We start from the raw sequence: 12,001 nt of genomic DNA, 5'->3' as shown, positions 1-12,001 counted from the left end.
CATTCAAAGCTTTGCTTTTGAAAATGGGTTATTTTGAATTTGTTAGTTGTTTGGATCGGGTATTGTTCCAATTGATTGAAAATATCAAAAGGAGTACATTATCCAATATTAAGCCCAGCAGATCTAACTCAATTGCAATATTAAGCCCAGCAGATCTAACTCAGTTGGACCTATCAAATAAACCCCAGCCCATTGGGCCTAATATACATTATCCAATCCATTCTCCCTCTACCGGAAGGATTTTCAGATAACACAAAATCAGCAAATCCAGAAATGCCATCTCACTCATCCCCTTATCCCTTCCCCGCTTCCTCACCACACCACTGATACAATCAATACACATTTCCTCAGCACCACTTCCCCATTTTCCCAAAAAAACAAACCATGTGAAATCACCATGCAAGAAACTCTCCATCTTTCTTCTTCATCTTTTTCCCTTCCTAAATCCTCCATTTCTCCGCCCAAAGCCCTCAAATCCACTACCATTTCTTTCCCTCCTCACCCCAAACCACCCACCCCCATCTCCCCTCAACTCTCCTCCGCCACTTCTCTCCCTCCACCTCCAACCACCTCCCCTAACTTCCAGCTCCAAGAGAAACTCCTCTTCTTGGATTCTCTTGGCATAGACTCTTTCCATTGCCTCACTTCGCATCCCCTTATTATCTCCTCTTCCTTATCCGATCTCAAATCAATTATTGACTTTCTTTACTCCATCAATCTCACCATTCTTGATATCCGGCGCGTGCTACACATGTGCCCGGACATTTTAACCACACCACTTTCCTCCATCCTCCGCCCCGCCGTCACCTTCTTGCTCCGGGAAGCTCACGTCACCGGTGACAATCTTCCGTTTGTTCTCCGCCGCCGCCCCCGGCTGCTCACCAAATCCGTAGAACAGAGTCTTCGACCCACCCTTTACTTCTTGCAGAGTACTATTGGTATTGAAGATGTTTCAAAGTGCGCAACTTTACTCTCTTGTTCTGTGGAAACTAAGTTTATACCCCGTATGGATTACTTTCAGAGAATTGGGTTTTCGAGGAGAGATGCGAAAGTGATGTTTAGGAGGTTCCCATCGTTGTTCTGTTACAGTATAGAGGAGAATTTGGAGCCGAAATTCGATTACTTTGTGGTGGAAATGGGGAGGGAGTTGAAGGAATTGACTGTGTTCCCTCAGTATTTCTCGTTTAGCTTAGAGAAAAGGATAAAGCCGAGGCACAGGATGTGTGTTGAGAAAGGGGTGTGCTTGTCATTGCCTGTGATGTTGAAGTCACACGAATCGCGATTTCGTGATAGGTTGGATGTGTGTTGTAGCTCTTCTATGCCGGTGAGAGCTTCTCCCTTTTGGTGTACAAAATTTGATCATAATGTAACATAGACTGTTCTACTTAAAAGGAAAAAGGAAAATGGAAAACCATATTGCCATTTTGTTTATAAAAATATATCTTTGATGATCATTTTGTTCTTACCTATTTCCTGGTGGTATAATTCTTGTTAGTTTTGTACTAGTCTAGTTTGTATATATTCAAACTTGCTTGGGATCAAAGTATAGTTGTTATTTGTGTTAAGTATTGTGGTTTGATTGAATATGTGGTAAGTAATGATTGATAATGTTCTACTAGGAGTCGAAGCCAGGTCGCTGCTGGATTTAAAGTCCAGAGTGCTAAACCACTAAACTATAGAACCAAGTTAATTGACTATGTGGTAAGTTAAAAGAGGGAGAGTTTTTGTTTTAGGTAAAAGATGTTTATTATGAAAGGCCAACTTTTTTAGTTCTTCTACAGGGAGAACGATTGACAGTGTTCGAGGTTGATTGACTTTGCTTTTTGTAGTGTTCTTTTACTGAATAAGCAGCAGCAGGTGTAATATCTATTTGGAAAATTGTTGCCCATTGTACATGAAGAAACTAGTAACACAATAAGCATGGAGTTGAGATACATGACAATTCCTTGATCAAGCAATGCAAGTAAGGGTGTTAAGATGCTAGGATGGGGTGTTGATTTTAGGTTTGAAGCATTTGTTTTATTTCTCTTCCCTACAATTCTACCTTAGTCGTATGAAATTATAAAATTTAACAGGTTATATTTTAGTGATCCACTTTTCGGATAATCTCTGGCTCTGTATGACAATTGCAAGGCTTGTTTATGAATGGGTGTCTATTTCAGTGTTGAAGACGTTTCTCTGCTAAAATGGTTATTACTTTGTGTAGGAAAGTCCAGTTTCAAGTGTTGAAGACTAGCCTTCAATGGGTTACTACAATCTTCATTCAGATTTCATTGTTTCAGTCACCTCATTCAGATTTCATTGTTTCTTTTAGAGTTAATATCCTAAAACCCGCCTAAACCATACAATCTTTGTCAGTTGCCTACCTAAACTATCACATGTTCCCGAAAACCTCCTGAACTATATTCTCCTTCATAATAAAACTCCCTCGGCGCATTCTTACTAGTGCGTGTAATACACTCTCCAAATTATTTTTAAAAATCTGCCACGTGGCAATCTATATGAATATTTGTTTATCTTCATCTTAAAAACAGACTTAATTAGTATTTTAATGCTTTTTATTATATATCATTACAAAAAAATTACATGGTAAAAATAAAAAAGGGGGCTAGGGTTAAAGCTAGTGGGTCAATTGAAAAATTCATTTTCTCTTTGCTCTCATCGGAGACTTGCTCTCAATGGGGAAAGGCTACACTAATCTGTCACTAGCGATTTTGTCCATTAATCTTGGTTCTAACCTCGATTGCATTGTCTATTCTTGCTTCCATTCAAAAATGGGGATAAAAACTAGGGTTTCTGCTCCTAAATCGGTATAAAAGATTAGGGTTTTAATAGACCTAAATTATGAAGATTGTTGAAAGGAGATACCAAAATTGTTAAAGAATATAGCTACACATAGCCAATAGGTCCTATTTTTTTTATTCCCTAATTTCTTGAAAGGTGTTAAACCTTATGCTCTACAAATACTTGAAGGGGTGTTCCTTCTTTCAAATAAATTTAGGTAAGAAATGAATGATGGCTATAAGAAATAAAATGAGAAACAATAAGAGAGAATCTCAGATGGATTCAAATGAAGAAATAGAGAGAAAGGTGAAAAAATGGAGAAGAAAGGTATAAAAATGAGGAAGAAAGGTAAAATATAAAGAAAAAGAGGAGAAAATAAAAAGAAATATAAATTCTAAAAAAGAAGGGCTAATTAGCTGTTAGACATGCCATTTGAATGGCTTTTTTTAGCCTTCATGCGCTCTTAGACGATTTATTACACACATAATGTCACTTAAGCGATGATGGTTTTTTACTATGAAGAGGGATATAGTTCAAAAGGGTTTCGAGAACAAAAGATAAATTAGGTAGGTACCTGACAAAAATTGTAGAGTTTAGGGAGTTTTACCAACTGATCAGGAGGCTGGAATACATTTGCAATCTTAAAGGCCACCTCCTAATTGATACTGGGACGCTGCAGCCAGTGTTCATATATTAATGGAATTTGAACTTAATATGTCTTTTTTTTTAACATTTCATCTTGTCCACTAAGTCAAAGTTCAATTGGAAAACTTCACTTCTTATGCACCATATAGATTTTCATGTCACCGATCACTTGGTTTCTATGTATCTTAAAGGTTTCATTAATTTTGGGTTCAACTGTATCTTCTTTTTCTTCCTTTTTCTAGTGGATTAGTTTTAACAGCAGCAATAAATTCAGGATTTAGAGTATTTTGATTCAAAATATATGTAATCTCATTTTAAGAATACATTTTTCATATTTTATTTTTGCATATACATACATATTTTATTTTTGCATATACAACAAATGTTTGGGTTTGGTCTACTGCTGTATAGCAATGAAGTTTTGCTCTTTTCTAAAAGGAATAGAAGCTTGCTTTGGCAGCATTGACTATTGTGGAAAATAATAGAGCAACCTTATAAAGCATTAATTATTAAGTGGGAAATAAAAAAAATGAATGAGATGTCTCCCCACACCCCCTCCTTTTTTAATTTGACAATTTTAAAATGCTAAAATTGGCATGCGAAGTCTTCTATTAGCGCCCCTAGCACTTTTATCACACATCCCTTTCCAAGAGGAAAATTTTATTTCTGACATTTTTTTGTGCTTGTAGGAGTGAAAGATATAAAATAGAAAGAAGAAAAAAAAATACAAGTAGTTAATTAGTTAATTTGTTATGGTGTATTATATGTGGTATTTTAGGAACTTGTAACAAATTATCAATGGTGTCAGTAGGAATTGAACCAATGACCTAATAAAAGTTTTTGAACCACCTTAAACACTAAGTTACCCTTTTTGATTGTGTTAAGTGGATTTAAAATATAATATATAGAGGTACAAAATGAGTTTTGCCTTATATTTACGTGTAATTTCCAGACAAAGGAAAACCCTCATGCACCCCTAAATTTGCCCTTGCAAATTATAATTATAATAAGGGATAAAAAGAAAAAACTCAGTTTATCTCTTGGCCTTACAAGTATTCACAACAACCACTTCTCCCCCACTCAAACATCCAACCTAACATTTGGCCTATTTGAATTAATTTTAAGATTTAGTGCATAGCTCAATAGTGTTATCTAAATAAGACATGATTGGTTTGTCAGTGTGTAATTTCTGATCTTGAAAGCGCATTTGAACTTTCTTGTAATATTAGCAAAATAAAAATCTTGAGGGTAAAAGTCACAAAATCTTTTAAAAATCCATAACAAAGTACATTGTTGGGATTTAATAATAAGAAATGTTTATAAGATAGTGTTTTTATATTAAAATTTTGTTTCTTTTATATAATTTTCGAACATAAAGATCAGGAATACATTTAGTAATTACAATATAATTACGTGAAATTAACATAAACAAATATTTTGTTAAATAAAGAGATACATTGAGGATAACATATTTCCCAAATTCTATTTGTCATTATTCAAAAATTCCTTTCCTTCTTCAACATATTTGTATGAACAACTATTGCTGCTAAAAATAATTAAAACAAGAGGATAGAAAATCATTTACAAGTTAAAATACCATTCTTAAAATAATTAAAACTTTGCATTTGACATCTTTAAAGAACACTTTCATTTGCATTTTCATCACATATTATGCTGTAAACCCCTTCAAATTTGGTTCTACAATATTTCTTTTGTTCATATTAGAAACATGAGATTCTAGCTTCCATTTCTAAAAATGAAAAAAAAAATCTAAAAAACTTTATGAATCATACCAAAAGGGTCAAATTGGGAACAATATAATCCCCAAGGGCCAAAATGAAAAACCAAAATAAAGAAAAAACATTTTGCATGTTAATGTTTTTTTCTCTTCCCTCCACATCTATCCAAAACCAAAATTCCCTCCCTTCCCTCGTTTTCTCCTTTTCTTCCTTCCCTTCCAAAACCCCTTTCCCCCATTTCCACCCCAACCACCCACCCCCTATACCCACCACCCCTTCTCTAAAACCCTTCTCTTCTTACAATCCCAAAAATCTTCAGCTTAAAGGGTATCCATTCCATGTCTTTTGATACAAAAATGACAGGTCCAGATGCACCACCCACTGGTGTGGCGGCGCCACCGGCTGCTCAGTCATCATCCGCCGCCGTGAACGGCGGAGGGAGGAGTCAGATCTCCCAGCCGATCAAACGATACCTGCCCTTTACTTCTATGAGGCCGCCGTTTGTTAGTCCTGAGGATTACCACCGATTTGGTGGTGTTGATTCTCGGATTGGGTCCCCTACTTTACAGCCTGATGCTATTGTTGTTAAGTCCCCTGTGAGTTGAATTAGATATTTTGTGGGGTATGATAGAATGTAGGGAAAATGGCGTAATTTTGTGTTTTATTGTTGCTATTTTGTGCATTTTGTGGTTACTCGAATTCTTGTTAACCTGCATTATTCGCATTTCATTGTGTGAATAAACTTTGAGCTAATTTATGTGGTTGAATTGTTGTTTGGAGCCTGGTATTGAGTTGGTTAAGTTAACAAATTTGCTTCAGGAACCATATGCTATAGCAAATTGCTTTTTTATTTTGAATTACCCAAGAGGTCATTTGCCTCTTCTTAGCTGAAAACTTTCGAACACTGCTGGATAAATTTGGTAAAAAAGAGTAAATGAGTGGAGTGAGTTGATTGTGAATTCTACTATTCTGCCATTCGTGTATGCACATGTGACAAGATTGAATAATACTCTAATATGCCCAAATCAAGAATATCTTTAGTCGGGTTTTGAGTAGTAACCCTAAATCAGACCTTTAGATAAACAGATTATTCTAGATACTCAAGTTTATCCCAGGGAATATTGAGAGTATCATCCCCTCATTTGCTATGTATTACTTGTTTATCACTTATGTAACTTATTTCTACTTTGCACACTTTATGCCCATGTAGGCACTAAAGCGGAAGGGTGGGATGGGCTATAAAGCAGTTGAGTCCGGTGACTGGACTGCTAATCCTGGGTATTCGGATGTGGCCAATAGTCCACTTGGAACACCAGTGTCTGGAAAAGGAGGAAGAGCAAATGGACGGTCAAGAGCCACAAAAAGCAATAAATCTGGACCTCCAACTCCTGTCTCTAATGTTGGTGAGGCTTGGTATCCAAACTTGTTTTGTCTTGTTTGTAACTGGATATATGTCAGGCACAAGTAAATATTCAAATTTTATTTCCTCTTGATCTATCTATAGGTTGCGACGTTACTAACATGGTTGCAGTGGTTAAATATTTTCTTAACAACTTTTGGATTGCAAATTTGTAGGTTCTCCTTCTCCTCTTACACCTGCAAGTTGCCGTTACGACAGTTCATTGGGTATTTAACAATTTTTTGCCCATGGATTGGTTTGTTGTAAATTTATTAATGGGAAGCGTGACTTTATGGTGGAATAAACCCATAGATTGAGCCACTGTCTTCTGTTCAGGTCTTCTAACCAAGAAATTTATCAACTTGATCAAGCATGCTGAAGATGGTATGCTTGATCTTAACCAGGCTGCAGATACTTTGGAGGTGATATATCTTTTAGCTAGAAGTTCTTTCGATGCATTGTTAAAATCTGATTGTAATTTTCTGATCTTACAGGTGCAGAAAAGAAGGATATATGATATAACAAATGTGCTTGAAGGAATTGGTCTTATTGAAAAGAAGCTCAAGAACAGAATACAATGGAAGTAAGCTAGCTTTGCTCGGATATACACACATATCTTCTACTTTGACACTGCTTGCAATGATCTGTCATTAAGCATCTGAAGCTTTACTGATTTGCAAATTCCATAATTACTATCTAGGGGTGTTGATGCTTCTAAACCTGGAGAAGTGGATAATGATGCTGCCATTTTAAAGGTATTTGGATATGTTTCCTTAACTTATTTGATTGCTAAGATAGTGCCTTCTCATCTATGTTATGATGGTCCATGTATAAGAGATATGCACTATTAAATCAGTTTTCACCACTTAAATAGAGCTGCAGTTCTATGAGAACCGTAACTTGAAGTAATGTATTATTGAAAGTGAAACTTTCTAGTGAGTTTCTTGCTATTTCTGCAGGCAGAAACTGAAAGCCTTTCGATGGAAGAGCGAAGATTGGATGACCGAGTTAGGTATGTTGTTTGTCAGCTAAATCAGTAGTTCATGCTTCTTCCTTGAACTATATTGTCATGCTGATGTTTAGATCATTACAGAGAATTGCAAGAAAAGTTAAGGGATATGAGTGAAGATGAAGACAACCAAAAGTAACTTCTTGTACCTGTCCTCACATACATAGTTGTAACCTAGATTGATAATTTGCTCTTCGCTAACAACAATTTCAACTCTGACTGAATTAGATGGCTTTTTGTAACTGAAGAAGATATAAAGAGCCTACCTTGCTTTCAGGTTCATTTTATAGTTTATGTGTTTTCTTTTTTAACCACTTCATCTCTATCGCAGAATGATTACATTTTTAGTGTCCTGTGCTCAAATATCTTATGAATAAGTTTATACTCTTTAATCCTGGCAGAATGAGACCCTCATAGCAGTTAAAGCTCCTCATGGCACCACCCTGGAAGTCCCAGATCCTGACGAGGTAAGTTGAGAAGGGAAGCAAATCCGAGAAAATATATTACATATTTCTTATAGGTAAAATAACATGCTTTTTCTGCAGGCTGTGGACTATCCACAAAGGAGATATAGAATTATACTCAGAAGCACAATGGGTCCAATTGATGTCTACCTCGTCAGGTATTGCTGGCTTCTTGAGCCATAAGCATGTCCTTGTCCTCTTTCCTTTGTAATATTAACTCTTGAAAAATGTTATCTGACTCTCGTATTTTATATTTTCCTTTTGAACTTCATGCTTGATTAGTCAATTTGAGGAGAAGTTTGAGGAGATGAATAGTGTTGAACCATCAATGGCCATCCCAGTTGCTTCAAGTTCAGGCTCAAAGGACAATCCGGCCATGGAGAGATCAGCTCTTTCAAACAATGTTACTGAGAATGAAGGACAAACACAAAATGTTGATCAATTGAGTTCTGATCTTGGTACTTCACAGGATTACGGTGGTGGAATGATGAAGGTTGTCCCTTCAGATGTTGATGTAAGTGTGCTTGTCTTGAACTTGGTCTTCTTGAAAAGACGATGTGGTCTAAGATAGATATGCTTAAGCGCCAAACAAGGCAAACAATGAACATTGTTCTTCACTTCCCGTTTCAAAGTGAATATGATTACTGCCTATACAGAATAAGAAGCTGTATAAAGTTCAGCAATTACATTGTAAAATCGTTATTCTTGATTATGCTTTCTAGACATGACAGATGTAGTGTTGCCATGTGGTAGAAAACGCACTAGTATACTGCTGCTTAAAAGAGGAGAAACAGCTAAAAGAAGAAATTATAGTTTCAGTAGTGATGGCCTGGTTTGGGTTGGCACATTTTTATTTGTAAAATTTGCTGCTAAAGGGGTCCGCTTTATTTGCATTTTCATGTATAACACTTGACACTTGATAACTTTACATAAAAAATAGAATAGAATTCCTTCATTCTGGTGCTAATTGTTAAAATTATAAATGCTTCTTGTTTGTTGCAGAATGATGCAGATTACTGGCTCCTATCAGATGCACATGTTAGCATCACAAATATGTGGGAGGCAGATCGTATCCTTGTTTGTTAGGCTTCTTTCATTTGCAGATCTTGTTTGTTCAATGCCTAGTTTCCTTAACTTCAATAATAGCTGCAGTTGAATGGGATGGGGAAAACTTGCTCCATGAATTTGGAATAGCTGATCTAGGTAGCCCAAGAGCACATACTCCGTCTGCTGTTACTGATGTACCAACCCCAATGAACGTGCCACCAAGATGAGTTACGCTCGCTCTTGCGGATAAGCTGAATTTGGAAATTCCAGTCTAATTTAGTCAGAAACAAGTAATCACCGTCTATTTTTGCTGTTTTGCTCCTTAGATCCCTAAGGGCACTGGACGGTGTACTTACACAAAGCCCAAGGACTGAGACTTTGTACAGTTGCGGAATCTGCTTGACCCCTTTTACATGGTTGATGATACTTGTAACCAAACAGAGCATGCTGAAGGTGCAAAAGGTGGAGTTAAAAGAATAGGAAGGAAATATTGGTTATTTATCAAATTCTTGCTCTTAACACCCTCCTCACCCATTGTCGTTGCTTTTCCACAACGTTTAGGCTACGTGGGAGGTAAAAGTTTTCCTTCCCCAGTAGAGTTCCTTTCCTGTTCGCAGGTCTTCATAACTCAACACTCATCTTCTTTCTGGAATTTAATATTTCCATCAGATATTTCAGGTCCTTAAAGCTGCATCATGATACATTATTATGGGTCTTCCCTTGTTGAGAAAAATATTGGTTATTTATCAAATATCATCTCTAATCAACCTTCATATGCAAGGAGATTCAGGAGCTCAAATAAAATATTTAAAGACAAAATTATCTTACTATTTCACCAATAGATGCTGAATGGTGGAGGTATATATTTAAATTCAGTTAAAGTTACAAAGTTATCTCCACAACAGAAATTTAAGCTTGATATCACAATTTATAATCCTATTTTTTTCAAAAATAGTACTATCAGTTAATTTGAGATTATGGTCTTGAAATAAAATGGCTACTACATAACCCAGAAACGGTAAGATCAAACTTGCCATAAACAGTAGTAAGGAAGGATTTGGCCGGTGAGGGATTGGGGACAGCGATAGGAAGGACATTTTTCTTCTTTCTTTTTCTATTTGTTCTTGTTTTAGATTTTTGCTTTTTCTTTCTGTGACATGTCTTTTTTCCATTGGTCGATTGCCATGTGGATAGCAAGTGGTCCTTACGCACCAAACATAATTTGAGATTATTAAATTTGTGTCCAATAGTACATATTTCTATCACATAAATTGTTTAATAAGTACTTGCCTTAGTTTAAGTGCCTAAATGAAAATAACGGACAAGTTTAGGGTGCCGCATATATATTTCGCCTTGATACAAAGACAAGATTAGAAATGATCATATATGAGAAAGTACAACAACCACAACAGTATAATCCCACTAGTGAGGTCTGGGGAGAGTAATGTGTACGCAGACCTTACCCTACCCTGGGGTAGAGGTTGTTTCCGATAGACCCTCAATATCCCTCCTCCAAGAACTCCCCACCTTGCTCTTGGGAAGTGGAGGGTGCTCACCACTAGAGCAACCCACTCATGTTATGCACATGAAGGAAAACTTGAGAGGATGATAGTTTGTTCATATCTTTGTATACCTACAAATCCATCGATTTGTAGGTTTGACATTATGATGACTGAAACTGTTAAAGGAAATGTTATTGACCTAGAATTCGGTCAAGGTTGGCTATGAAGACTTACAAGCTACTTGAAATCCAAGTAGACTAAGCAAAGAATATAAGAAATGGAAGCAAAAAAATTGTATAGACGTTATAAGTTAGTTGAGATTAAAACTTCTTTGTGTTGGCTCGCTCATATTAGGTTGTTTTCTAAAAATCTTCTGTTTGTTTAGACTTTTGTATGTTTGTATGCAGAGCACTTCTTGTGTCAGAATTCTTAGTTGGTCTAAAAAGACAAATTAGTAAGTATTGAAACGAAACTGCATACCAATGGAGCGAATGAATATTGATGATTGTTATACTCTTATTAGTTAGTCATTGAGATGTAGTAGTAGTTTGTCCAGCATATTAACGAGCATGACTAAAAAGGATAGAGTAATTTCCATACTCCTATTTGGATTTTATTTTGGATTTGCACTAAAATTAAAAAATTCAACCGGTCGTTTTGAGCTTTAACATTTCATTCGGTGGTTTGAGACCTTGAGTAGCTTCATATGATGTATTATGACTTGCGTATATAGTTGGTTTTGACTTTCGAGAGGTTCGGAGTTGATTTGGAAGAGTTATTCTCAATTCGGAAGCTTTAAGTTGGAATAGCGGACCAAGATTTGACTTTTGAGTAAACGACCTCAGAATTGGGATTTGATGGTTTCAATAAATTTGTATGGTGATTTTGGGCGTACGTTCGAATTTGAATTTGGATGTTCCTAGAGGGTTTTGGCTCTATTTGTCGAAAGTTGGCAATTCGAAAAATTGGAGAGTTCATAAGTTTAACCGGGAGCTGACTTCGGTGTTATCGAAATCCTATTTTGGTTTTGAGACGTTGGATAGGTTCATCTAGTTGATTGGAATTTATGTGCAAAGTTTGATTGTGATCCGAATTGTCTAAATATGGTTCGGACGCGTTCGACGAAGTTGAAATATTTGAAAGTTAAGAGAATGATTTGATCTTCGATTCTTCGTTGTGATGTTTCGAGCCTTTGGATAAATTTGGATAATATATTTGGACTTGTTGGTATCACTAGACGGGGTTGCGAGGGGCTCGGGTGTGATTCTCAGTGGTTTCAGACTATTTCGGTTGAGTTTGCATTAGTGGTGTCAGGTAATGTATCGCATTCGCGAGGAGGTTCTCGTGTTCTCGTAGAAGAAGTAGGCTGAATGAGCTTTGTTCTTCGCGTTCACAGCTGTTGGAGTGAGTTC

The 12,001-nt window shown here is 36.4% G+C and overlaps 2 protein-coding genes across 7 annotated transcripts; both read left to right on the top strand.

Annotated features, from left to right (window-relative positions):
• Nucleotides 1-264: 264 nt before the first annotated feature.
• Nucleotides 265-2,502, top strand: LOC109214289 (transcription termination factor MTEF1, chloroplastic). 6 transcript variants are annotated; one of them, XR_002066150.1, is made up of 3 exons: nt 265-1,324; nt 1,620-1,701; nt 1,830-2,164. XR_002066150.1 is itself a non-coding variant. In XM_019378194.1 (2 exons), the coding sequence occupies exons 1-2, from the start codon at nt 398-400 to the stop codon at nt 2,227-2,229; spliced, it is 945 nt and encodes a 314-aa protein (XP_019233739.1). In that variant the 5' UTR covers nt 265-397; the 3' UTR covers nt 2,230-2,502. The 6 variants fall into 6 exon arrangements, 4 of the variants coding, with proteins under 4 accessions (XP_019233739.1, XP_019233737.1, XP_019233736.1 ...); XR_002066149.1 differs by having other exon boundaries at nt 1,782-2,164; XM_019378194.1 differs by lacking the exons at nt 1,620-1,701; nt 1,830-2,164 and adding an exon at nt 2,212-2,502.
• Nucleotides 2,503-5,349: 2,847 nt separating this feature from the next.
• Nucleotides 5,350-9,867, top strand: LOC109214288 (transcription factor E2FA-like). The gene is made up of 14 exons (XM_019378190.1): nt 5,350-5,764; nt 6,379-6,571; nt 6,744-6,794; nt 6,904-6,989; nt 7,062-7,150; nt 7,268-7,322; nt 7,527-7,579; nt 7,661-7,711; nt 7,805-7,853; nt 7,978-8,043; nt 8,122-8,198; nt 8,323-8,554; nt 9,043-9,109; nt 9,187-9,867. The coding sequence occupies exons 1-14, from the start codon at nt 5,507-5,509 to the stop codon at nt 9,312-9,314; spliced, it is 1,455 nt and encodes a 484-aa protein (XP_019233735.1). The 5' UTR covers nt 5,350-5,506; the 3' UTR covers nt 9,315-9,867.
• Nucleotides 9,868-12,001: the final 2,134 nt, after the last annotated feature.

This window comes from Nicotiana attenuata, unplaced genomic scaffold (assembly GCF_001879085.1).
Source record: "Nicotiana attenuata strain UT unplaced genomic scaffold, NIATTr2, whole genome shotgun sequence".
In the NCBI taxonomy this organism is placed as follows: domain Eukaryota; kingdom Viridiplantae; phylum Streptophyta; class Magnoliopsida; order Solanales; family Solanaceae; genus Nicotiana; species Nicotiana attenuata.
The sequence above is the reverse complement of the archived record's forward strand: the minus strand, read 5'-3'. Positions and strand labels throughout refer to the sequence as shown.